This window comes from Chelonoidis abingdonii, chromosome 6 (genome assembly GCF_003597395.2).
Source record: "Chelonoidis abingdonii isolate Lonesome George chromosome 6, CheloAbing_2.0, whole genome shotgun sequence".
Lineage (NCBI taxonomy): Eukaryota > Metazoa > Chordata > Testudines > Testudinidae > Chelonoidis > Chelonoidis abingdonii.
The window spans coordinates 101,319,563-101,346,800 of NC_133774.1; the positions used below are offsets into that span (position 1 = coordinate 101,319,563).

The following is a 27,238-nucleotide window of genomic DNA, read 5'->3' on the forward strand; positions in this document are numbered from 1 at the left end:
CGGTTTCCCCAACAGCCAGGATCTGTTTCTCACCCTGGACCTGGAGCCAGTAACCTCCAAACCCACCCAAGGTGGGCTCCTGGACCCTGTAGGCAAGAAGGGACCTCTGGTGAGTGTACCTTTGTAAAGATTATACATGGTTTAAAAGCAAGCATGTTTAATGATTAATTTGCCCTGGCATTCGCGGCCAGTACAGCTACTGAAAAAGTCTGTTAACATGTCTAGGGATGGAGCAGAAATCCTCCAGGGAATCTCCATTAAGCTGTCCTGGATGTACTCCCAAAGCCTTTGCAAAATGTTTCTGGGGAGGGCAGCCTTATTCCGTCCTCCATAGTAGGACACTTTACCACGCTAGACCAGTAGCACATAGTCAAGAATCATTGCAGAACAAAGCATTTCAGCATATGGTCCTGGTGTTTGCTGGCATTCAAACAACCACCATTCTTTATCTCTCTGTGTTATCCTCGGGAGAGTGATATCATTCATGGTCACCTGGTTGAAATAGGGTGGTTTTATTAAGCGGACATTCAGAGGTGCCTGTTCTTGCTGGGCTGTTTGCCTGTGGCTGAACAGAAATGTTCCCCGCTGTTAGCCATGCGGTGGGGGGAGGGGGTGAATCCATCTAAATGCAACCTTGTAACAAAAGCACATATGCTATGTAACGTTAACAGCCAAGTTTACCGTGAAAGAGTGTACCCATGGTTCTATAAAATGTGTTTTTTTAACTACCAGTCTCCCTTTTTTCCCCTCCACCAGCGCATATGTTTCTCCTTCCCAGAGGCTAGTGAAGATTAGAAGGCAAAAAAAATGCACTCAGGATGAAATGTTCTCTGAGTTCATGATGTCCTCCCACAGTGACAGAGCACAGCGGAATGCATGGAGGCAGACAATGTCAGAGTGCAGGAAAGCACAATATGAACATGAGGAAAGGTGGCAGGCTGAAGAAAGTAAGTGGTGGGCTGAAGGTGATAAGTGGCATCAGCTTGCTGACAGAAGGCAGGAGTCAATGTTCAGGCTGCTGGAGCATCAAACTCCAGGAAAAGCAGCAGGAGCACAGATCACCCCTACAGCCCCTCTGTAACCAACCACCATCCTCCCCAAGTTCCAAAGCCTCCTCACTCAGATGCCCAAGAACGCGGTGGGGGGGCCTCCGGCCACCCAGCCACTCCACTCCAGAGGATTGCCCAAGCAACAGAAGGCTGGCATTCAATAAGTTTTAAAGTTCCCTCCTCTCCCACCCGTCCCAGGCTACCTTGGAAGTTATCCCTCCATTTGTGTGATGAATTAATAAAGAATGCATGAATGTGAAGCAACAATGACTTTATTGCCTCTGCAAGTGGTGATTGAAGGGGGAAGGAGAGGGTGGTTAGCTTACAGGGAAGTAGAATGAACCAAGGTGTGTGAGGGGGTTGATCAAGGAGAAACAACAGAACTTCCACACCATAGTCTGGCCAGTCATGAAACTGGTTTTCAAAACTTCTCTGATGTGCACCGCACCCTCCTATACTCTTCTAACCGCCCCGGTGTTTTGCTGCACGTAATCAGCGGCCAGGCAATTTGCCTCAACCTCCCACCCCACCATAAATGAACCAGAGATGACTAAAAACAAATCTCATAAGGGACACTTCTAGCTCCACCAAGAGCTACAGAAGAATAAGCTCAAAACAGCATGGTAAAAGAAACTGGACTCAGAGGTCCAATGTAAAGAATCCCACCAGGATGCAGACACTTGCACTCAGGAAGATAAACTGGGCGTGGGGTCTCTAGTCTCTTATTGTAACCAGAAAAGCCATTAGGCCGCAAGATCCCTTTAGAAAGGAGAACTCAAAAGCTGAATTTAGAATATATACCATGAAAAACTCTGATTTCTGCTGGGGAGAGGGAGGTTGTAGGGTGCAGAAGGGGGTGTCTTTGGGGCATTAGAGATTAAGTAATTAGGTGGCCCTCTGGTGACCTTCCTTGATTGACTGAAGGAAATTGTTTCTGACCTCCACAGAGACCAGTAAACTATGGATGAAGAATAATGTCTGGCAACTATGACACTGGATAGCTGGAAGTATTAGCTTCTCAGGCAAGTGTACCTCCCGGATTCAATTCCTTGGGTTCTGCAGTAACTACCCTTGATGAAGGAACAGAATGACAGGCTCATTCACTTGTCCTAGAGATTCATCCTCCCACCGCCACCGGCCCACCCCCACCCCCACCTCAGGCAAGTATTATAAGGACATGTAATAGTGAACCATCAGCTCCTACCCAAACAGAGGTCTAGCAACTTAGGAGGGAAGATAAATAGTATCACATGGATTGGGAGCCAGAGGACTTGAAAAGCCACCTGTCCTTGCAAACTCAAATGAGTTGTTTTTCCTCTTGACTTCTTTCCTTCCAACCCATCTCGCCTAGAGTGAGCTGTATAGAAGGTGCATACCTTGTTTCAGCATTTTCCATCTCTTCACTTCTATCTATTCTTTCTCCCCATTCCTTTTTTTTCTCTTGGTTAATTAAATGCACCTCTTTCTGGCTGCACATAAGCTGTGCTTATGTGGCTGCAGGCATTCAGAATGGAGGGCAGTGTATTTATAGACTAAGTTCCTCCCACATGAATGGTTATGCCACTTACAAGTTGGAGCTGTTCTCTGTTGCAGAAAGTCCTGGTCTTGATGATAGGGAGCCTTGGTTAGGGCTGGAGGATAGAAAAGTTGGAAAGATTCAGGCTGCTTGTCAGTTTTTGTGGCTGTCCAAAGCTATTTATTACTTCGTTGCCTATTCACTGTTTTATTTTATATCACTTGCAGTACTTGCATTCAGTCACCACACTTTTGCAGTACAAACCACACAAGAATTTTGTGATGGAACCACAAATTTGTGTATATTAACCTCTCAGCTTTTCACCACGCTGAGCAGTATGACAGGCTGTGTGGGGGTCTGTCTAGAAATGGGTGTATTTATAATCCTTTTCTAGAGATTGATTGCAAGTTGCTTCCTACCCATTAGTTAGGCATATCGCAAATCTATATGTTAACAATCACATTTTGAAATGAAGGCAATTTCAAAAATCAAATAGTATATACTTACCCCTTTATGCTAAAAGCCCACAAGGAATAAAATAAGCCACATTTACAGAACTGCATACATGCATGCATTTGCACACATAGGAATGCAAACAATTTTAGTTTACATGCATACCACTGTAATTCCATGTGTAATCATAGGAAATTAATACAAAATAGAGGCAAAAATAAATTTTAATTTTTTGCTCAAATAGTTCTAATAATCTGACCCTTTCACTTCCTTAGTTTTAACAGAAATATATCATGATATATTGATTATGTATACAGTTTTTTCTCAAATTGCTAACCGTGGGAATTCCAGAGAGGTATGCAAATAGGAACTCAAATCTGGAAAAAAAATAGAAGCGCTAACTAACAACTAAAAGTAACGGACAAGTGAGTGAGGCAACTTGCTTCGCTCTGGCTCTGATGCAGCCTCACTAGTCACGCAGTGCTGTCTCCCTTCTATGGAGATTCACTTTCTCAGCTTAAAAAAAAAAAATCAGTTTGCTTTTGTTCCTATTTACCCCCTGGATGCTCACCATATTGTGTATTCATTTTTCATCTTCCATTTCTCTATTTTGAAAAATCTTATTTAAGGGAGACCTTGATGTAATTCTTTGGATATTTGAGGGTAATTCTGATTTCCTGTTAAAATAACCCACAAACCTAGAGTGATTTTTGTTGTAATTATTTGCGTCTCTCATATATTCCTTTCCTCTGTAGAGTCTACAATCCATTCCAGGTATGTAAGGTATAAATGGAACTAGTCACCCAAGTAAGGACTGCTCACGTGAAATTCAAACTAGAGGGTTACCTTCAGCAAACTGTTACTCATGTGATGAGTCTTTAGTCAAAGATTTCCATTATAGTTAACGCTGCTACTCACATGAGCAAAGGTTTACTACAGGTTCAGGTCTCTAGTTTGAACTTAATGTTTTTGCATACAAATAATTTGATTTGCATCCCTCTGTCTCGCTGACACTCTTGGCCCCATTTTTTATGTAAAGGACAGAATTATTCTGAAAAAGATAGTCACTTCCCATGAAAGGTATCTGTCAATGCCCCACGGAGATTTATTTTAATTTACCAGATCTGAAGTTTCACTGAAACACTTATTTCCATGAGACTAGGGTATAACTCAATACGAACCTATTGGGGTGTTGTTCCGAATTTATATCTTCTGCAGTCACCATGGAGGAAAAGGGGTTGAATCAATATCATCTATCCAACTAAACTGACAGAATTTAAGTTCTCATTTCTATGTAAAGGGAATACATGCATTTAATTTAAATATCAGTACAAGCAAAGACAAGTTCAATGCTGAAATGGTGACAGCATTGGTATGTCATATACAATGCAATGTAACCTAGCAGGGGAAAATCCCAATGATCAGTTAATAGCTGATATTGCCAACTAAATATTTACTAAATTAAAATATATAGAAATATGCTGTCTTTCTTTTATAGGCCTGAAAGATTCTAAGATACCAGACCTTAAAATGGTAACCTTGATTTATAGGAAGCTATTTTCAATAATTTGTAGAGGCTGCTAAAATTTATGAGGACTTATTTGTCTTTCTATGCAAGGTACAGTTGGACTCATGCTATTAAGACAATATGGCTTCATAGGTATGTGGATATGAAAAAAAAGGATCAATAAAATTTGTAAAACTAACGAAATTACAAAATAGTTTCTGTAAAATGTTGCTTCTATAGAGGAGCGGAGAGAGACAGATGAACTCCTGAACAAAATGCTAATAGAGAAGCCAGTAAAGTAAAAAGAGAGCAGGAAAATATACAGCCCATGAGAGTACTCAGCCATGTCAAAGGCAGCAGAATGTGAATACAGAAATGTCAGACTTGGCCAGGAGTTGGTAATTACTGAATTTGGTGAGAGCTATGTCAGCGGAGCATAGACAGTGAAATTCAAACTGCATGGGGTCAAAGAAAGAAGGTGGGGAGAAGCTCAAGGGAGCAGGAGCTAATCATTACCTCTGGAAGCTTAGAAATAAAGGAGAGAAAGTGACAGGGCAGTAGAGAGGCAAGAAGGGATGAGGAAGTAGTAGTGCTATTTTTTGCTTCTCTGCTGCAAATTTTACAGAGGGAAAAGAAACTGAGGAGAAAGGTTGAGGATAAGGACATGCATGAGAAAGGAAGAGAAGGATCAGATAGGGAGGGCATATCTTAAGATGGGAGGATAGGAAAAAGAAGGGTGTGAAGGAGGAAACAGTTCAAGATGAAGGAGAGTTCCTCATAGTTGAAATTGATTTTCCTTTGAGAAATATGACATCCTTTGGCAGAGAAAGTATAGATGGGGGATAAGCAGAAAATAGTAAGATTAAGAGGCGAGACAAAGGAAGTGAAGAATTGCCATGGATAAAGGGCATGTGAGCTACTGAGAGAAGAAAAGTAGAACTGTCAAGCAAGGGAAGAAGCAGAATTGTGAAAGGAGAAAGTCCCTTGACAACATTTCAATCCTCTGGAGACTCTCAGAAGAGCAGGGGGACGATCTGATCAACAAGACATGGCTATGATTAGTGGGGCAAAGAGAGTGGTGAGAGCGAGAGGAGCAGAGATTTTAAGTGATGAGGAGAGTGATGATGGGTTATAAATAGGCAGGAAAGGGATTAGACAGAGTTGGAGTGTTAAGAGCAGCTGACAACTCAGAGTGGTCAGTAGACAGGAGTTCACAAAGTGTAAGAACAGGGAAAGAGCAAGAGCGGAAGGGGTGATTAAAGAGAACTCGGGCAGAAGAGTAAGAGAAAGCGCATTTCAAGGTGAAGACCAAAGTGAGTGGCCAATAGTGTGACTACGAGTCAATACTCTGATTGAGATCAAAACAGGTGGTAACGGAGAGCAGGTAAGAGACTCTTGAGTAACAAGTATCATTGGTGTGGAAGCTGAGGTTCCCCAAGACCATAATGGAGGGCTGAGGAGAGAGGAATCAAGAGGAGATGTCAAGGAAGGAACAGGAAGGAGAAGTGGGAGAATGGCAGAGGATGGCCATACCTTGGAGAGAGAGGCAGGAAGTGTCAGATCGAGTGGATTTCATGTTACCCAGGAATTTCCCTGTTATCGTTTGGGCAATTACTGTTATACTGTAAAATGTTGAAAGATACAAGTTAACGTTAGTATTCTACATTCCTCCTAAACTATTTCAAAAACATTGTAAAAACCTTCTAATAATCAAGGACTACTCTGTCTGTAAACCAGACTCAAATTACAGAATGTTATCTGGGATTATGCTCTGTTTATAAACTTGAAAATTTATGGATTACATAAAGCAGCTGTTTAAATATATAATGATTTGTTTCCTTTGCAATACTGCTGCTAGAAAAACATGAAACTATTTCATGAAGCCTGCAAGGTATTTATCATCGTTTGTTAACTTCATGCACACCTAGAAAAGGAATTGTACAATAATTGAAAGTGATGGTCATTGGAAAGGCTTTGATACCACACACCTCTTAGCACTTAGAAATTTAAAAAGCAGGATTTTCAGAGCAAAACTAAAAGCCAGACACTGCTGCACAGAAGGATATTACAAGTTTGCTTTCTATGTATACTAAACTATGAATTTAATTAAAATATATAATTACATAGTTTTAGAATATCAAATACTATTGTTTAGAATATGTAATGAGTTGTGACAAATAAAGAGTGGTGCATGTGGTATTACTCAATTGTTGAATCTTATTCTCATTAATTATGTTCCTAAAGAGCAACTGTTATGTAATTAACACAACTAGTTAAATGTAGAGATCCATTTAGTTGAAGTCGTTAGTGAATATTAGTTACAGACTAAGGATTGAATTGTGGCTTTGCCACAAGCCCTGTATATGGGTTTGCCCATAGCACCCTCTGAGATGTACAGTTCGTTTTCCTACTGTGCTCTTGGGAGATGAGGGCACAAGATGCATCAACAACTAATTTGCTGCTGTCTGACACCTGCAGCAAATTATAAAACCTTATGTTAATCTCCATTGCCTGATGCCTTGCTGCCCCATCTCACTCAAAGGTGAGGACTAATATGTGACTATTCCTGAATGGTGAAAAATCAGGGTCTACAGACTTTATTGGCTCTAGTGACTTGTTCTTTTCAGAATTCCCTAAAGACTAAGAGGAGGAAGAAAGCTAATGGGGCCTTCTGCATAGCTCACTTCACTACCTCCAAACCATCTAAGGATCCATTACAAAAACAGTATTTAAATGCTACTTTGAGATTCATTCTGTAACATACTCTGATGAAGGGGGAACATTGGCATGTGCAGTTTGACACAGCCAAGCAAGCACAGAACTCTGAAATGATGATTCACATGGAGTATACGAAGCTGGAGAGGATTTCTGTTTCCTTTCTTAGGGTTACTGAGAGCTTGGACTGAATTTAATAGAGGCAATCAGGGAAAGCATCACAGGATGCTACTTTATTGGCCTACATTTTAAATACCCCAATTTACCAAAATGAACATGACTGAAATAAAGATCAAAACTCCAATTGCTGCTGTAAATAAACAGAATATTTTCAAAATTGTATTGTGCTGTTTCAGACTGTTCTTGACTTGCTCTCAATATACAGTAGTCTGTTTTCATCTCTACATCAATTGTGAAGGTAACTTCATGCCAATGGGGGCTCCCATGTGTAGAAAGCAGAACAGATTCATTATTCCATATAATCATACATAACCTCCTTCCCACCAACCATTCCCTCCCCCCAATTTTATGTCCTGAATTGCAGATTCACTGCATGATTTGCATTAATCCCTCTCTGACGTGTTACTACTCCAGTTTCAGGTTCATTTTGTCTACCTGAATGCCCTACCTACCACCAAAAATGAGATCTTGAACTAGTGGTCTCACTGTGACTGTTTTTCTTAATATTTCTTCAAACAAATCCAGAAAGATGCTAGCCTGACAACCCCAGAGTTCAGCATAGGCAACCACAGGCCAAACTACTTAAAACTGCCCCTCCAACATGCATCAGTGATGATCTTCAAAGACGATCTCTAGAAAGTATTGACATGATGAGCTAATAAGGCCTTTCTGTGCAGGCCCCAGCAACCACCGCAACTCTTGGTCTTGGGAAGTTCTCTGAAGCCTCCAGATGTCTTAGAGTTCAGAGACAAAGGGGGCAGAAAGGGAGTAGCTTTACTTTCCCTCCCTCATTTCAGCCCACTAGCACCTCATTTCTCTCCAGTGCCTCTCCAAAACACAAACCAAACATTACATAATTATAGATTTCTAAAGAACATTTGTAGTTTTATACATAACAAGTTAATACCAATCTGCAAGATGGAGATGCAGCAAAGTTTCAAGATGGCCACTTTAGGGCTGCAGCTGCTTGGCTCTGCCTTTTTTTTTTTTTTTTAAACCGCCAAACCCAGAAAGGTGTACTGGAGAAAAAAATTCCTATAAGAAGTTAAATTCAATGGGCAAGAATAGGGACCAGGCAAAAGAAGTGGTTGTTTGTTGTGACACTATTATTGGCCATATTTTAGTAAGTCCCTATTATTTGTTTGCTCACTTTCATGATCGTTGCCTTCATGTTAGACCATAAGCTCTCCAGGCAAAGACTGTGTATTGTGTGTGCCTGGATGGCACCTAGCCCACTTTAAAACATTAAGACCAGAGACGCTGGATCAATAAGACTGGAGAAAGCCTGTGGAGAATTCTCCAGAGTTCTTTGCCAGTAAAAAGCTAGCAGAAGCAGTTCTACCATCCCCAACCACAAGAGGAAAGATGGGGCATGAGTGGGACAAGGAGAAGAGGAAGTGTGGTAAAACAGCACTGCCCTGGCTTGATCCTGCACTGGTATAGAGTATGCTGGGACCAGACAGACCTGAGTCAGGGAGCTTCAGTTGGTTCGTTGCAGCCTCCCTCTTCACTGCATCTGAGAGGACCTCAAATATAGTGGAGAATCAAGGCCTTCTTCACTCCTAAATGATCTTTGGCCTCTATGTTCAGACTACCAGTGGTTTTCAGGAAGTAGACCAGTGGTTCTCAAACTTTTGTACTGGTGAACCCTTTCAAATAGCAAGCCTCTGAGTGCGACCCCCCCTTATAAATTAAAAACACTTTAATATATTTAATGTTATATTATAAATTCTGGATTCAAAGCAGGGCTTGGGGTGGAGGCTAACAGCTCACGACTCCCCATGTAATAACCTAGTGACCCCCTGAGGGGTCCCGACCCCAAGTTTGAGAACCCCTGAAGTAGACAGACTTCTAGCATTTCACACATTACTCGATACAAAACTATGCATTACTACCAGCTTGGTCTGTTTGAACCAATGACCTAGAGGTGAAAGGATCTTTGCCACTTCTGTATACCAAAACCCAAAGCCATCACATACATTAAATTGTATCCTTTCAGTTCTGTTGAGAATTACATTGCATGCATCTGTGGGAGAAGGAGACAGGGCATTGTGATGGTCATTATGGCAGAACTGAGGTAGTGGATAATGGACATAACTAAGGGACAAAATCAGAGATGCAGGCTTGAGAAGAATAATGAGAGGTCTTGAACATGCTGACAAGTTGACACTGTAGTCAGCAAAATTGGTCAGGAAATCTCATGAGAACAGCCTTTCCTTTGACATTTCTGTTACTTCCTGCTTCCAGTCAGGCCAGAAATAGTATGAGGACAGGCTCTCTCTCAGTATTTCAGCTGTTTGGCTTCCAATCTAATCATGGTCACAACAAGGAAGAGTAAAAATTAAAAAAACAGCATAATGTTTTAGAAATTAAAAAGGATTCAGAACCCCTCATATTTTGGGCCAAAATTTTGAGTTTATTTTATCCAGACTAGTTTATCCAGCCCTAATATAAGAGATAGGACCAAGTCAAAGTTTAGATCTGGAATTAAACTCTTCTAAATTTTTGACATGCTTGAATAAAGGGTTTTGGTTCAACCAATAGAGAGACAGCCACAAAGTCTGACTCTGTGTCAGCTTCCACAAAGCTTGGGGTGACTGGAACTGGATTTTGGGTTTGGACCCATCTCAATCCAATAAATACAGAAAATGAGTAAAAACATGACTGTGTTGTAGATTTGGCCAAAACTCAGGAGGGCAACAATTACGATTATGCAAACGTAAGACTTTCTGGGGCTTGCTTCAGCCCTGGGTAGTGGGCTCAGGCTTTGGCTTCAGCCCTGGGCGGTGGGGCTCAAGTTACAGCCCGCCTGCCCAGAGCAGAAGCCCTTGAGCTTTAGCTTCACCCCACTCCCCAGGGCAGTGGGACTTGGGCTTGGGCTTTGGCCCTCCCACCTATGGAGGTGGGGCTCAGGCTTTGCTCCCCCTTCCTGGGGTCATGTAGTAATTTTTATTGTCTGAAGGGGGTCACAGTGCAATGAAGTTTGAGAAACGCTGCTCTAGTCGTGGGCTTAGAGAAGCTACCCTGAAAAAACCCACAAAAACCCGCCCATTAAACTAGAAATACGTGTGATCTGCATAATTGCTTTAATTGCAGCCAGTTCTGCAATGAATAGTCCTGCTGTCAAATTTAACAATGACTTGGGGGCAAAAATATCTCTGTCTTTTAATATAACATGAAAGAGATGAGGAAACTCTTCTGATCATTGCCTTTCAGTGTAAAGAACTGATGTTTAAGGGAGAGAAAAACCATGTCATTGTTGAATTCAGAAAAATTATGCTTAAATTGGCAAGGATAAATAAACAAAATTAAACCGTATACTCTCCTGGCCTTCTGAGGCATGAAAACTGTAGTGATATTTATGGAGGAAGGAGTATAGTAATTAAGCACAGAACAGGGATTTTTTAATAATTGTAGTTAGTACAGTTTCAAAAATAGACTCTTCTAAATGTCCTGCTGTGTCAAGAATGCCAAAGAAATAATAAAGTAAAACTGCTAAGACATTTATAGAGGCAGAGGCAATATGATCTACAGAAATGAGTGCATGGATAAGAGGCTGGAGGACCTGAATGCTAACCCTGATTGTACCACTGACTCCTTCTTTGGCCTCAAGCAAATCATCTCCTCACTGTTCCTTGATGTCCCTATTTTTAAAATGGAATAATAAAACATACTTACTTCACTGTGGTTTGGTGAAGAATAGTTGACGTTTGCATGACGATTTTACTATAGACGGCACTATAGAAGGGCTAAGGATTATTTATAGGCATCTTTCATTCCGACAGAGCTTACTCATACAAAATTTCCATTAACTTCAATTGGAGTTTTGTCTGAGCAAGGTCATCTGGATGAGTCACCTAATCCAGACATGTTGGAAGAAAAAATTAATGCTGGGTGCCAGATTCTGCTTTCAGTTACACTGCTACAACGCTTAGGTATATCTGTTGACCCTGGTGATATGGTACTGTGGCTTAACAGTGTAAATAAAGTCAGAAAATGACCTAGGATTAGAGCTGAACTAATAATTCACAAGCAATTTACTCAAATTCAGGCTCCAGCCTTACAACTTGCTCAATGGGGCTCCACAGTGGCATAGGAATCTGCCCACTGGAAAGTGAACTTGTTGCAAATTGGGGATTTATCCTCTTTTCCGCTTGTGAAAAGTCCGCGAGCAGATTGTAATCTATGCTAATACATGTGTGCATTGTTTGAATGTTCTCAATGATTATTTTTGCTTTGCTTTTGTTTACTCTGTGGATTGATCATGCATACTTCAACTATTCCACACTAGATATACAAAATTCAAGCTGTTTTAGCTAGTTATTACTGATCATGTAAATCATATGGTTCTCTCTTCAGAAGAGCTAACAGGAATTAGGACATTAACATTTTCCTTTTCGGGCCAAACAGGCCTCGCCTCAGGCATCATTCTTAGAAAAAAAAAACCAAGATAGATTTTCAATTCTATCCAGTCAAATATTTTAATGTCACATTCACACTTTGTGTGAGCACTCATGGTCCTAGTTGCCTTGGAATGAAGACTCTGCTAAGAAGCTCTTTGCTGGTGTGTCATACAGTAACCTGGCTATACAGCAGATCCCAAAAGGACCAGTGTGAATGCTTGGAAGGACAAGATGAAAATGACAAGAGGAAATCCATTTTGAATTTGAGCAAAAACACTTGCAGAAATCTTTGGTGGTATTTTCCCAGTTTTACTCAGGCTCTTTAAGGCCTCTTCATACAGGTCAGGTTCCATGTTAATACATTTTCACTCAAGAAATAATTTTTCAAAATACCAAAAGGTTATAGTTTCCCAATGTATTTACTATACCGGCTATAATGTGGCTCTCCACTGATGTTCATTTTTTAAATAATGTCTTTGGCAGAAGGGAGAATTTTTATTTTTATTTTTTGGATCTATAGCCATCAGAAATATTGCACTGTGTATCTTAAACAGGTGCTCACACAATGCTTACCACAGGAAAGAATCCATAGCTTATTAACTTAAAGAGCTATGTATAATAGGTAACTCTGGAGACCCACAAAGAAGTGAAATTGTTAATAGACACACAATATCGTGTGATTTGTTACTACAAGTGTTCAGCCACTAATCACTAATTTTAAAAAAATGAAGTGTCTGTACTTCTATTATTTAACTCAGTGGTGGAATGAAGGTAAAACAGAGAGGGAGGGGAAAAAGAGGGCGTGAAGGGAAGAGTGTTAATGGGGGTGGGTGATCTGATGTAATTTAGTAGCAGGGGGTTGGATTTCTTCTAGAGTGAGTGAAACCTTTCTGGGAGTCATCTACTTTCTTCATGAATTGTAGGAGTTTAATTTCTCAACAGCAGAGAATGGTGGTAAATGCTGTCTCTTGCCTCATTCATAATATAACTCCAAAACAAAGGCACCTTCATTTCAAAAACTAGTTAAGGTTTCTCAGTGATGACAATGTACTTTATCTTCAATATCACATCATTTACCAAACCAGATCATTTAAAGGCAAAGAAATCAATAAGACCATAAATTATGCACTCCCTGCATAAAAAAATTCACACATTATTCTTATCAACCATAAACCAACATATATTTCATCACAACTCCACAACCTTAACTCTGACCAGGGGATTATTTTTTTAAGAAATTGTTATCTTAAATTGTATCATTAATTGTTTTTCTTTTAATTCATTCAAATGAAAAGGAGGAGGGGGTAATATTAGCCCCCTCTACAGTTAAAGTTGAAATTAGGGGAATGTCTCATAGCAGCAGCTGTGCATGGGCTAGCCTACCCAAACTAGCTTGAATCTAGCTAGTGAGGCTAACAATAGTAGTGATGACAGTGTAGCACAGAGTAGTGTGCCATTTATGAGCCAGGGTCTGTGCCATGTTTGTACTACCCGTGCTGAAGTTTTGGCTCTGTAGACATACTCTAGGATTCAGTCACAAGCTTCATTTTCTCACATACACTCACCCATTTCTAACTTGTAGTAGGAATGTTTCTGGTCAGTTTAGGCTGAGAAGAATCCTGTTGCATTTTCTAAAGTCTAGTATACTAACTCTGGAATGGAGTCAGCCAGAGACTGAAGTCAGCAGAAGCATCTACAGCAGATTTTAAACATCCCCTCATACACCACTGATGTCAGACTATGATTTCTACAGTTCTTATTCTGAAGATTTTTCCCCTCTGCTGATTGGCAGTTTTCTCTAGCTCCTATCCACCTACTCCCCTCAGCCTCTCTTCACTTCAGCCTCACTTCTTTGCTTTGTTTCTCCTTGCAGCCAATCTCTTCATGTCTTCACCTCTCTCCCACCCTTGCTCTATAACTTAAATATAAAAAAGTAAACAAAACTCCACCCAAAAATGACACATAACTATATGAACAACCAGAAAAAAATCCATGGAACTCACATGATGCTTGCAAAATTATCATTGTGCGTGTGTGTTTATATCAATTTCCCTATCATTTCCGGTTAGACTGTAAGTTCTTTGGCACAGGGACTGTTTATTCAGTATCTAGCACAATGGAGTCAACATCTTGACTGGAACCTCTAAGCATTACTGTACTACAAATAACCACAACAATAATAACTGAGGAGCTCTCAACTATGACCTGGATTTCAAACTGATAGAATGGAATAGAGAGTGAGAAGTTATATGGAGAGGGTGCAGACAAGGAGTTGCATTGTGGGGAAGCAGGGAGGAGACTGTAGGTGATGGAGAGATCACAGAGGTGATCACATGGGCAAAGGGAGGTGACAGGATGTCTATATGGTCCAAAAGGAGAGACTGAGAAGGTATTGCAGATGGACAGGAGAAAGGAATTCAAGTCTGTTAAGAGAAAGTCATGAGTGGGAGGGAATCTTGAAAGGGAAAGAGGCTTTCATTTGGTAGAAATGATGAAATAATCTCCCAGAATAATCTCTACAGTGTCCTGAGAAAGAACACTGAACTGGCTCAGACAGAAGATGTCAATACACCCCATCCCCTCAGTACCTGAGCTAACAGTTTCTCAGTGGATACATAAGAATCCTTCATGCATTTATAAAGTCTCATTGGTACAGCCCTACCAAATTCATGGTCCATTTTGGTCAATTTCACAGCCATAGGATTTAAAAAATCATAAATTTCAAGATTTCAGCTATTTAAATCTGAAATTTCACGGTGGTGTAATTATAGGGGTCCTGACCCAAAAACGAGTTGTGGAGGAGTCCGAAGGTTATTGTAGGAGGGTTGCAGTACTGCTCCCCTTACTTCTACACTACTGCTGGCAGCACACTGCCTTCAGAACTGGACAGCTGGAGAGTGGCAGCTGCAGGCCGGGAGTCCAGCAGTGAATGCAGAACAGTCACCAGCAGCAGCGCAGAAGTAAGGATGGCATGATATGGTATTGCAATCCTTACTTCTGTGCTGCTGCCTGCAGAGCTGGGCCCTCAGTCAGCAGCCGCCACTCTCTGGCCACCCAGCTCTGAAAGCAGCAGTGCAGAAGTAAGGGTGGCAACACCATTGCATCCCATCCTTACTTCTTTGCCGCTACTGGTGGTGGCTCTGCCTTCAGAGCTGGGCTCCTGGCCTGCAGCTGCCACTATCTGGCTGCCCAGCTCTGAAGGCAGTGCACAAGTAAGGGTAGCAATACCGCAACCCCCCTAAAATAACCTTGTGACCCCCCAGCAACTCCCTTTTGGGTCAAGATCCCCCAGTTGAGAAATGCTGGTCTCCCTCGTGAAATCTGTGCAGTATAGGGCAAAAGCACACAAAAGACCAGATTTCATGGTCCATGATGCGTTTTTCATGGCTGCAAATTTGTTAGGGCCCTACTCATTGCTTAGTTTCAGCCTCTAGAGCAGGGGTGGCCAAACTGTGGCTCGCGAGCCATATGCAGCTCTTTTACCATTAAAGTGTGGCTCATGGAGCCCCTCATATTCTCCCCATTATCCACCTATCAGACTTCAGGGGGAGCTCAGGACCTCTGCCCTGCAGCAGGGTGGTGGGGTAGGGCCTTCTGCTCAGTGAGGAGGGGGATCTCAGGGCTTCTGCCAACCTGCTGGGGCTTGGGACTTCAGAATGAGCAGACCTGAAGCCCCGAGCCCCATCAGGTGCCTCCCACAGGACTGAAGCCCCAAACCCTGGCAGGTGTGCCCCAGCTCTCAAACTTCTGAAGATTGTCATATGCGGCTTGGTGGGTCAATACATTTAGTCACCCCTGCTCTAAAGGAATCCTGTTTCAGACTCTCCATGCTCCTGAATGCCTTTCTGAGGGATAGGAGGCCAAATTCACCCTCCCTGCAAAAGGAGTGTGTGTTTCATTTCAGAATGTCCTTTGTTTTTAAGATACCCCATTTTTTCATAAATCATAGAACTGGAAGGGACCTTGAGAGGTCATCTAGTCCAGTCCAGTACCCTGCACTCGTGGCAAGACCAATTATTTAGACCATGCCTGACAGGTGTTTGTCTAATCTGCTCTTAAAAATCTCCAATGATAGAGATTCCACAACCTCCCTAGGCAATTTATTCCAGTTCTTAACCACCTTGACAGTTAGGAAGTTTTTCCTAACGTCCAACCTAAACCTCCCTTGCTGCATTTTAAGCCCATTGCTTCTTGTCTGAGCCTCAGAGGTTAAAAGGACAATTTTTGCTCTCCTCCTCCTTGTAACAACCTTTTATGTACTTGAAAACTGTTATGTCCCCTCTCAGTCTTCTCTTTTCCAGACTAAACAAACCCAATTTTTACAATCTTCCCTCATAGGTCATGTTTTCTAGACCTTTAATCATTTTTGTTGCTCTTCTCTGGATTTCTCCAATTTGTCCACATTCTTCCTGAAATGTGTAACCCAGAACTGGACACAATGCTCCGCTTGAAGCCTGATCAGAGCGAAGTAGAGCTGAAAAATTACTTCTCGCTTCTTGCTTACAACACTCCTGCTAATACAATCCAGAATGATGTTCTCATTTTTTGCAACAGGGTTACACTGTTGACTCATATTTAGCCTGTGGTCCATGACCCCCAGATCCCTTTCCTAGGCAGTCATTTCCCATTTTATATACGTACAACTGATTGTTTCTTCATAAGAGGAGTACTTTGCATTTGTCCTTATCACATTTCATTCTATTTACTTCAATTCATTTCTCCAGATCATTTTGAATTTTAATACTATCCTCCAGAGCACTTGCAACCCCTCCCAGCTTGGTATCGTCCACAAACTTTATAAATGTACTCTACATGCCATTATCCAAATCACTGTTGAAGATATGGAACAGAACCAGACCCAGACCTGATCCCTGTGGGACCCCACCCTTTTTGTCCTTCCCGCATGACGTGAACCACTGATAACAACTCTCTGGGAATGGTTTTCCAACCAGTTTTGCACTCGCATTTTAGTAGCTCCATTTAGGTTGCTTTTCCCTAGTTTGTTTATGAGACTGTCCTACAACAAAGTATCAAAAGCCTTACTAAAGTCAAGATATACCATGTCTACCACTTTCCTCCTTCCATCGCCCCCGCCCCATCCACAAGGGTTGTTACCTGTCAAAGAAAGCGATTAGGTTGGTTTGACACGATTTGTTTTCATTTCAAAAATGAAAAACAGATCCTTCAAAGATATTCCTCCTTCTAGGGTGTATTTTGGACTTGAGGGGCATCTGCTATGTATAAGTATGCTCTCTCTGTGTATATTTGGGTGTACATATAGAGAGCAGGTATGCATGCACGTGCATGCACACACACATTGCATGCTGCTGCTTATCACCTTATTGTTTTCTAGATGTTTGCAAACAGATTGCTTAATTATTTGCTCCATTATCTTGAAGTCTTTGTCTCTATTCTCGCCGTGCTGTACTGTGCTCTGTTCTCACTGTTGGCAGCTGCTTTATTGTTGTTGCTCACTGCCACCAATTGACTTTCCTTTTCGAAAATCCCTTGAGTTTCTCATTTTCCACGGTGAGAATGTTCGTGGATGGCATCTTAAGAGAAAGAAAGCTTCCTTACGTCTTGTTCTGCTTCCCTGTAATAAAATCACTCATTCAGTCATCGCCCCTCAGAGTGCAGAGATTATATCCTTTTAAGTACTTGTTTCTATTTTTCTTTGACGAGAGCATTTGGAGGGCAATATTTATACCTGCAGTGGGTAGCATCCAGTGGTCAATAAGGGGATGCAGTGTGTGTGTGCATGCACGCACATGCATACCTGCTATCTATATGTACACCCAAATATACACAGAGAGAGCATACTTATACATAGCAGATGCCCCTCAAGTCCAAAATACACCCTAGAAGGAGGAATATCTTTGAGGGATCTGTTTTTCATTTTTGCATCTTATCACTGGATAATCTGTATTTATCTGTGCTTATTGTCAAGTCACGCCTTTTAACATATAATCTATGCAGAGGCCACAGCAATCAGTGACAAACCATGATGATGAACACAGTATAGAGAGTGAGACTACATAAGTATAAAATGATTCAGAACCCATGTCAGCCACTCAAACTCATGCTGCGTAGTGTCGTTATGCATGTAGTGCCACTGAAGAAGAAACAAGGTAAAGGATTATAATATGATTATGTGGTTACTTATTTAGCAGGGCACTAATCAATGTGAGTAGGCCTGGCTGAATTGTGCCCTAAATAAATAGAAAAGTATAGACATCAGCCAGATAGCATAGCTCTGTTTAATCACATTCCCCACACCAACAAAAGTCTACTATAGAGATACAGTCATTATAAAAACTTTGGTTAACACAGTAAGAGGAAAGATGGACCAGTGGTTAGGGCACTTGCTTGGAACTTGACACCCAGATCTGCTCTGTCACAGATGTCCTATGTGACCTTGGTTAAGTCACTTAGGCTAGATTCACAAGGATACTTAGGTATTGCTCTGTTCAGTGATGCTGTGCTAATCACTAGATGTCCTGCTGACCAATAGAAACCTCAGCCACAAGGTAGGTGCTCAGGGTCCCCACAGAATACACAGCAAGAGTTACAAGTCTAAGAAAGGGATCCTCATAAGTCATAGAGCTGAGTGGAGAATCACCTAAGATAGAGAGGAATGAAATGCCCAGGAGACAGGTAGGGAGGGGAGAGGGCCTTAGGTGCCTATGCAACTGACTTGGAGCAAATTGGCCGATGGGTCAAAGATAGGAACCTCTCTTCCCTCTGCCATGAACCCTCCTCTAGATGGAGACACCAAAGCCAGGTCAATCGCTTAGGTAGCACATGCCCTAGCATCAGAAAAGGTGTCTCCTGCTCAATACCTCTTTTGAGCTCTCCCTGGGCCTGTAACTGCCTTGGTAATAGGTGGTTTTCTGACCCCACCCCCATCAGTGACCTACATCTGGCTCTCCTGCTGTGGCATCCGAAAGGTATCAGGTCTTAGGCATGCTCAGAGTATATCTAGAAAATTGGGCCCACTGATGAGGTAGGCACTCCCTTGCCTAGTTTGAACATCTCACTTCGGGGCCTCTAGGTCTTCAGCTTGAGCTAAGGCTCCAAGCTGCTCATCCATGTGGGGTGGAATCAGGGCTTAAGTGATTTTGCAAATGCAGACTAGTAGAAATGTAGGTGCCTGAGGAACTTAGGTGACTATGGGGTTAGACAACAGCTGAGCAGTGGCTCTGAAAGTATCAGTAGTGCCTAAAGAGGCAGCCAGGCCTTAAATACCTTTAAGAATCTGCACCCTAGTCTCTCTGTGCCTGAGTTCCTCATCTGTAAAATGGGGGTAATAGCACTGTCCTACCTCACAGGGACATGGTGAAGAAACATACATTAAATTGTTAAGCAGATGCTGTAATGATGAGAGTCTTAAGTATCCATGAGATCGGATACAGTAGAGTCTGTCTTCTATAAAGAATCGTAGATGCCAGCAGCGACCCCTTCATTTACTAGAGAAAGACAGTGGATAGTCACAGTTAGCTCTGATTAACTTTTATTATACCTACAGATTAGGTGTACATTATGCTTACAGATATATTTTTCTGAACCTAGTTTTACAAGTGTCCATGATTCAGTAAGGAATTAAAAAGAGAAAACATTTTACTACCTCAAAAAGCTAAACAATTTCCTGTCACTCAAATGAGTCCTAAGAGATTTCCATGTTTGTATGAAAACAATGTTCAGGGGGCTAATACTAAGAGGTTTAGAAGAAATATTGCAAAGATACTGAGACAACTGAGGAATAAAATTATTGTTATATGTACTACAGTGATGCTTAGAGGACCCAAACAAACTTGGGGCCCCATTTGCTGGGGACTGCACATATACAGACAGTCCCAGCTCTCAACTGAGATGACAGACAAGAACTGGGAGGGGAAATAGAAGCACAGAGATTAAATGCATTGCTCAGAGTAACCCAGCGGGTCAATGGCAGTCATTGGAACAGAATCAAGGTCTCATTGCTCCCCACCCAGTGCCCTATCCATTAGATTATGCCATCTCACTGTTATCAACTACATCTTTGCAATTTTCCATTATTATAGTTAGCAATTTTCACCCATCATCATGGACTCAAAGTGTTCTTCATCAACAGTTAGAACCCCACTTTTCAGACAGGTTAAGTGAAGCACAGTGAGGTTAAAGTCAGTTGTAGTAACTACACCTTCCCTTAAGTCCTCTGGTTTTTATGGTTTTACAATCACACTTCAAATAAATTGTTTTCCTCCTCTGTTGCTGAATTGGGGGTTTTCACCTTTCTCTACAGCATGATGTGAGACCTATCCTAGCCAGCGACTGGCACCCACATCTCACTTAATCATTTCCCTATTATTGCAGAGGCCTTAGGCATTGGTGCACCTTGGTACCTTCTATTTTTTTCCCCTATGGCACACAATAGTTAGTCTCCTATGGGGTGTATTACTTTGGTCAAAGGTCAGTTGTTGGGTTTCATGTGGGGGTACTGGCCTGTGATATATAGGAGGTCAGAGCAGATGATCTAGTGGTCCCTTCTGGCTGTGAACTCTATGACAGTAAGTTCTGAGATCATACTAAATCTTACCTAAACCTCTGAGCTAATACCCATGCTTTCAGAGTAACCACATCCTTTTCCTGGGTGGCTACTGTTTCACTCAGCATGCCCCAGGCCACCTATTCCAAACCCTGACTAACAAGTACTCCAAGTGACTTATGAAAGCCTTCCCTACTTTTGAAGATCCTCAAGGCCCAACATATCTGGTTGCTACTTGGCAGGATTTGGACTTGCTGCTCACTTCAAATGTATTGACACTCTGAGGTTTCCTTCTTAATTACACCCCAGCATGCAAAGCACACTTCTACAACTCCAGAACATGCAAAATTTGAATGGAGGAATCTTAAAGTGAACTACAGCCAGAGACCTATGAGAGGTGCTACCAGACTTATTGAGTCCCAGGAATTTACAACTGAAGAAGGGAAATTAGAGCCTGAGGAAAAAATTTGGAGTAGGGAGTAGCAAGACTAGAGAAGAGATTTAGATCAAATAGGAATAGCCATGGATGCACTGACAAAGGTCACATAGTGGATTACTGTCCTGGGGTTCACCCACCACTAGTGGCACCTCCTGTTAGCCAGCCTGGAAATTATCTCCAGCATCCCCTGGCAGGGTCTCTTCCATTAGCCTCTTACCCTGCAAGCTCCAAGACTGCAGCCTCCTCTTCCTGACTCAGTCCTCTAGCCAGGTCACCATACAGGTCTTCCCTACCCCCTTCCTGACCTCATTTGTCAAGAAGTAATGTGTTACCTCAGGAAGTCTTCCTATTCACTGCCTCACCAGTACCACTTAATCAGCAACTAGCAGGAGGTCCCACGTCAGGGGCCATCTCATCAGCAGAGAAAGTCTGTCCTACTTCAAACCTTGCTGTTATTCCCCCAAGCCTTACCCACCTCTCTGGGTTTACCAAGCCACAGTCCTTCCTCCCACAGAGTAACTATAGGCTACTTTCCTCAAGCCACACCCACTTAGGAAGCAGCTAAAGACACCTTCCTTCCCACCCCTCTTGTTGCCAGCTTCCTGGTTGATATAGTCCCCATCTGTGTCTGCCCAGCTGAGCTTTGTGTCTAGATTAATCAATTTCTGCTCCGTCTCCTCCTCCAGGTGCTGCCTAGAGGTTAATTGGGTCTAATTTAACCTCTCAGGGCCAGTGTAGGTAGTAACCCTCATAATCATGGTCAATGGAGAGTAACAATGCAAAGGACTTTAGGTATTAATAACAATAAGGAAAGAGCTAGATTCAGGTGGAAGTTTGCATTTAATATGGAGGAATGATCAGAACTGGTTGGGTGGTAGAAGTAGTAGGAACAGAACTGAGTAGAAAGAGCAAGTTGTGGTGGAATGGGTGATAGATACTTACATGATCCTGAACCTTTAAACAGCCTTAGAACTTGTTTTCACTGCAGAGTCAACTTGGTCTCTTAGGTGCTGCCCTTAACCCAGCTTCTGTCCATACAAAAAAACCTCTCCCCCGAGTGCCAGGGTGCTTTACACTTGAGCTACTTGCCCCATCCTGGAGTATCAAATAAAGCCCAAGTGCTGCTTACCCAGGGGATAGTAACCTGCCCACTTTGCAATGAGATTAGATGCTAAACAACCTGAGTACTGATAGTTCTTCAGAGCCTTCACACAGGTGCCCAGAAAGGCAGAAGAGTTCTCTCACAATAGAGTGGCTCAGCTTACTGAAGGTCTAAGAAACTTAGGATATGACCCTGAAAGTCCTAGCACCCCACAAGTGAAGAAGCACTAGAGTGGATCCGCTCAAGTATGGCTTTGCAGTAAGGCTGCTCATATCCAAGCTAGGCTATCCTGGATGATCACTTCAGCCTGATCACCTGAGTTAATTCTGCAGTGAAGACATACCCTTAGATATGTCTCTAGGAGCTGGTAATGATGTGTCATTTACCAAGAACTGGTTTTTAGAATATAGCCTTATATTCCTGACTCCTTTATGGTACTGTTGTCTATCTGTGGAAGAATGTTCTATTGCATCACCAACTTTTTTTTATTGATATAAATGCTAAACATTTTTTAACCTGTTCCCCATTAACTTATAAATTCTCATTTATGGTCAATACCTTGCATGTTATGTTTGTCAAAAAAAAAAAGACACGTATATCTGGAAACAAATTAGTGAAGAAAAAAGTGAATCCAGTGAGAAATGATCAGTGAACAATTTCCCCATTCCTCCTAATTTAAAAAAAAAACATCAACAGGAAGAGAGCTAGGTTTTGCAAGTGCAGGACATTGATTGCTATACACTTCAGTAGGGAGATCATTTATGATGAAATATACTTTAAACATTCCAGATGTAGAATGCTGTGAAAGAGAGCTGACTTGTGTAATTATCACTGAAGTAATCAATAAGGATGGCTAATTGCTGGAGGAGATTTAATATCATATTCAGTTAATGTGGATTTATGAATATCAGCAACATGACAGCCCCTTCTTGGCCCAATCCTGCTTCTTTTGAAGTCAGTGAGAGTTCTGCTATTGATTTCACTGGAACCAGGATTGGGCCCATGTTTGCCAAAGAGTGAATCATTATTTGTGAAATTTCTAGAGGAGGTAAACCCATGGCGGTCTTGGAACTGAGGACAGAGATAAACAGTGTGTTGTAATATGATTAGCAAATGATAATGTGAACTACAGAAAAACATACAGGGAAGAGAAATATTTCCTGGCAAGTGAAATTTTAGAGACAAGGAACATATAATTCATGGGGGAGTAGAGAGTGAATTTTCCTGATTTTCCCCCTTGAACTTAATGACATTATATGGTGTCAGGTTGGCCAGTAATAGAATATAACAAGATTATAGAAAAAATAAGTGAATTGGGTGCATAGACTATTTTAATATAGATTGTATAATTTTTTGTTGTTGCTAATTTACATTTAATTAGGGAGACAGCATATTTAGTGTTTATAGCAGAGAACTGGGATCAAGATACTGCCCACTTGCTATGTGACCCTTTTAAAAGCATTTAATTTCTCATGTCTGATTCCTGTAGGAATGGGAATATTAATGCCTATTTCTGTAATGTTCTTTAGGGTCTTTGATAAAAAATAATACTTTGAATTTATATATAGTTTTTAATTTTCAATAGCTTTTCAAACACTAATGAATCCTCCCAACTCCCCTGGGAGGTAGATACATTGATTTATGTATCCCCATTTTACAGATAAACCAAGGCTAAGTTAAGGGACTTGTTCAAGGTCACAACAAGGGAGCTATCATTGGCTGGTAGCAAATATGAGGATTTGCTTCAGGGAAAACACTTTGGCACATGCTTAACTTAAAGCATGTGAGTAATGCCACTGAAGACAACATTACTATCCATATACTTATTAAGAGCTACCATTAGAAGTCATTGGGTCCTCATACACAGTTCTAGGCTCAGACCACTACCCTATCTTTCTCTAAGACTAAGCCTCTTTGTATAATTGGTGATGATATAATGCGATATTAAATATTCTTAGATACTCTTCAAAGACATTACATATTTATTATATACATTTCAAAAGCATCTGTTGCCACAGTATCCAGTGCTCCTACATAAAATATCTAATATTTATACTATCATGTTTTAAAATATAGTTTATGTGTGTGAATTTTTATTTGTCAGTGTTACTATGCAATAATATTTTCAAATTAATTAATATGTCAAAGACTACAAAGACAATCCTGCAACTCATCCCTAATGGGGTATTATGAGGTGTGGCATAATTAGAGCTAAATTTTTAGTTACGACTAACATTTTATATTGCAATGGCATCTTCATTTCAGTCAGGTTGGGTCCTCATTGTGCTAGGCATTGTACAAACACATATCCAGTGACAGTCCCTGACCCAAAGAACTTATAATTGAAAAGAATTATGTTTATATGTAACTGACAGGTATTTGAAATGTTTTATCCTGGATGACAAAGAAATGAGAGGGTGGATTTTATTCAAGTGACAGGTTTTTTCTGTGCAATTCTAGGTGTCTGTTTTTCTGTGCTGGTGTTGAGCTGACTTTCTTTTATTATTATTAAAGTGTATAAAAATGTACACTATAAACTTCTGATGCATGGTTCTGGAGTTGGGTTTAGCATGTCTGTGTACGTGTACTGGATCGCTAGGATGTGGTTGCATGCCTGGTGATGATACCATGTACGTTACGAGGTTCTGTGCACTGAAATAAATAATGAATTGAATCAAATCCCCATCGTTGTTGGCTGTTTGTTTTCAGTTGTGGGATCACCTCGCGCTGTTTGTTTAAGGCTTTTGTATTTGTAATGGGAAAAGGAAGGCGCTAGGACCGGGCTGGCTCCTGCTATCAGCCGGGAGGGAACTGGAGGAGAGAAGGGGGGTGCACAGTGACTTATGCAGGGAAGGCGCTGCTGCCATTTCCACTCACACTCCGCACTCACTACTCAGAGGGAGGGAGGGAGGTTACACGGGCTGACTGAACTGAGAAGCTCAGCTGCCAACACTCAACACTGCCTGCTGCTGCTGCTGTACTCTGGGCAAGGGGAGGGAGGGAGAAAGAGAAGGAGAAGAAGAAAATAAAGAAAGAGAGAGCAGATAAGTAGAGGGGGAAAATCTGAGAAAGAAGGAAAAGCAAAGGACACCTCCCTCCCTACAGAGAGAAGACTTTCCATGTAGCAGGGGAAAGAGGGAGAAGCCTGAAGCTCAGAAACTGTGAGAGGAGCTTTCCTAGCAAGTTACTTAATCCCTGGAGGGAGATTAATAATAACAACAGTTGCTGATGATAATAATTATACATAATCTCTAATAATTTAAACCCAAAGAAAGTTCAATGCAATATTCTAAGCTATTTCTAGTTGCCTCTTCGGGATAACTTTGGAAGACTTGCTGCTGCTGGTGGTGTCGCCTGGAGGTGAGAGAGGAGCCTGGGAAGAAGGAAGGAGAAGTTTCGTGGGGCTTGTTTGCACAGGAGGAGAAGATGGGCTGGAAGAGTCGCTGCTGCTGGGGAGGCGGAGGAGGAGGGGACCGTCTCTGCCTGCTCACCCTCTTGCTGGGGTTCCTGCTACCCGCCTGCAGGACTCGAATGTACACCAACCACTGGGCTGTGAGGATAACTGGGGGGCATCAGGAAGCCAGCAGGATAGCTAGCAAATACGGATACGTCAATATAGGACAGGTAACCCTCCTTCAAACTACATCCACTACTTTCTAACAGATGGTAACGTTGCAGATGCCGCAGGCAGGACCTTCTCCCAGATCTGCTGCTGCTGCTGTTCAGTCTGGGCTGGCACAAAAAGTTAAGCAAGGGAGCGCAGGGCAATGGAAGGGGCAGACAGAAGTTTGCCCTTCACTCCAGATTCCTCGGAGCCGTTCCCCGAGTGTAGAGTGTATGGAGAGCCCTGTTCAAGTCAGCAGGGATCGGTTTGTGGCTGAATCCTGCCGGTGGATTGTGGTGGCAGGAGGCTGTTTCTCCCCTTGCGTTTGTTTTGTGTGGCTGCGTGCATAGGCCAGGTGTAACACGCATGTTTTAATTGTATGTGTGTGTCCCGGGTGCCGGTGCTCTGGGGGATGACGCGAGTGTGCAGTGCACAACAACCGCGGGAGACAGAAGTTTCTCTCTGCAGACACTTTCGGGGAAGGATTGTGCGAGTGAGGCGGGGGATGTTCTCTGTGCAGCTCCGTGGGCATTTCTCAGACAGCTGCTCACGAGGTGGGAGCGTGCAAAACACCCAGCCAGGAGACGTTTGAAACTTCCTGCGGTCAGACAGTGGCTCTAGCAGCAGGCTTGAGAGGGGAGGGGAAAACAAACACCCAGCCCCCCCCCCCCCCCCCCCCGATTCCTTGTCTTTGTCCTAGGGCTTGGGAGGGTTGGGGGAGATTACTGTCTAGGAGTGATCCAACCAGGTAAAGGAACGGGGGCTGGAGTTTTAAAATGCAGTGGAAATCAGTGCTTAGAAAAGGTGCCCCGGTTATTTGTGATTGTTATGAATGCAGAATAAAGACCAGTTCATGGGGGTGGACTGATGGTAACGTGGACACAGCGATAAAGCCAAAATCCGCGCTCGTTCAGCCAGGTAAATTTCCGGCTAAGCTTGGAATCCTGCCCGCCCCCGCAAGCTGTACTGGTGGGGAGGGCAGTTCAGGGGAACACGTTTGTCACGGAAATTAAATGCATCTAAGGAATTACCCTTGTCCTGCTGACGCTGGGTGGAAGTGGCTCTGCTGCGGATCGGAGCCTGCTGCCGCTAGGGACGTGTTTGTGAAGAAGGTGGGGGGAGAGATCGCTTGGAGGCAAGGAGTATCCACTCTGTCCAAGATATCAGAGCATCTAGCCCTCCCACAGCTTTCCCCACCTCCAAGCTCCTCAGACCATTTGTGCCTTTTCAGAGCATGAACTTTGAGCTCAGTCCCTGAAAATCAGATCACCCTGAACAAGCAGATTGTGTGTCCCACGGGGCTAGGAGGACACAGCTGCTGTTATTGCCAAGGTGAGGGGAATTTCTAGCCCCCATTTTGGACACCTTCCGGAGGGACAGGTTACGAGGAAGGAGGAGAAGGTGGCAAAAGAGTCGCCCTTTGTGCCCCTAGATGCCTGCATGTCGTCTTGCTGCCGCTGCGATTTGTAGCAGGCATCTTGGAGAGAGAAAAATAAATCAGACTAGTCCTGTTAAAAACCAGGTTGTGTATGGACAGGGGGAAATACTGAGGGCATTCGAGGGCTGATGTACGGAATCCGGCAGGACTGACTTGTGCTCAGAGATCTAGATTTTACATGTCGCGGTAAAGAGAAGCATTCCTGTCAATGAACGGCCTATATGGGGGAAAACACTGATTTCCTAAACTGAGTGTGTGTGTGTATCTATATATGCACAATAAAATTACTTCCTCCTTTCTCCAGTTCA

General features: G+C 42.4%; 1 protein-coding gene across 2 annotated transcripts in view; it reads left to right on the forward strand.

The window, feature by feature from the left end:
• The first annotated feature begins 24,759 nt into the window (after positions 1–24,759).
• The window catches only part of PCSK5 (proprotein convertase subtilisin/kexin type 5), a 297,459-nt gene continuing 294,980 nt past the window's right edge, over positions 24,760–27,238 (forward strand). For both annotated transcript variants that reach the window (XM_032774960.2, XM_032774962.2), the window contains exon 1: positions 24,760–25,512. In XM_032774960.2, the coding sequence (XP_032630851.1) occupies positions 25,315–25,512 (198 nt within the window). In that variant the 5' untranslated portion in view covers positions 24,760–25,314. The remainder of the gene's footprint in view (positions 25,513–27,238) is intronic.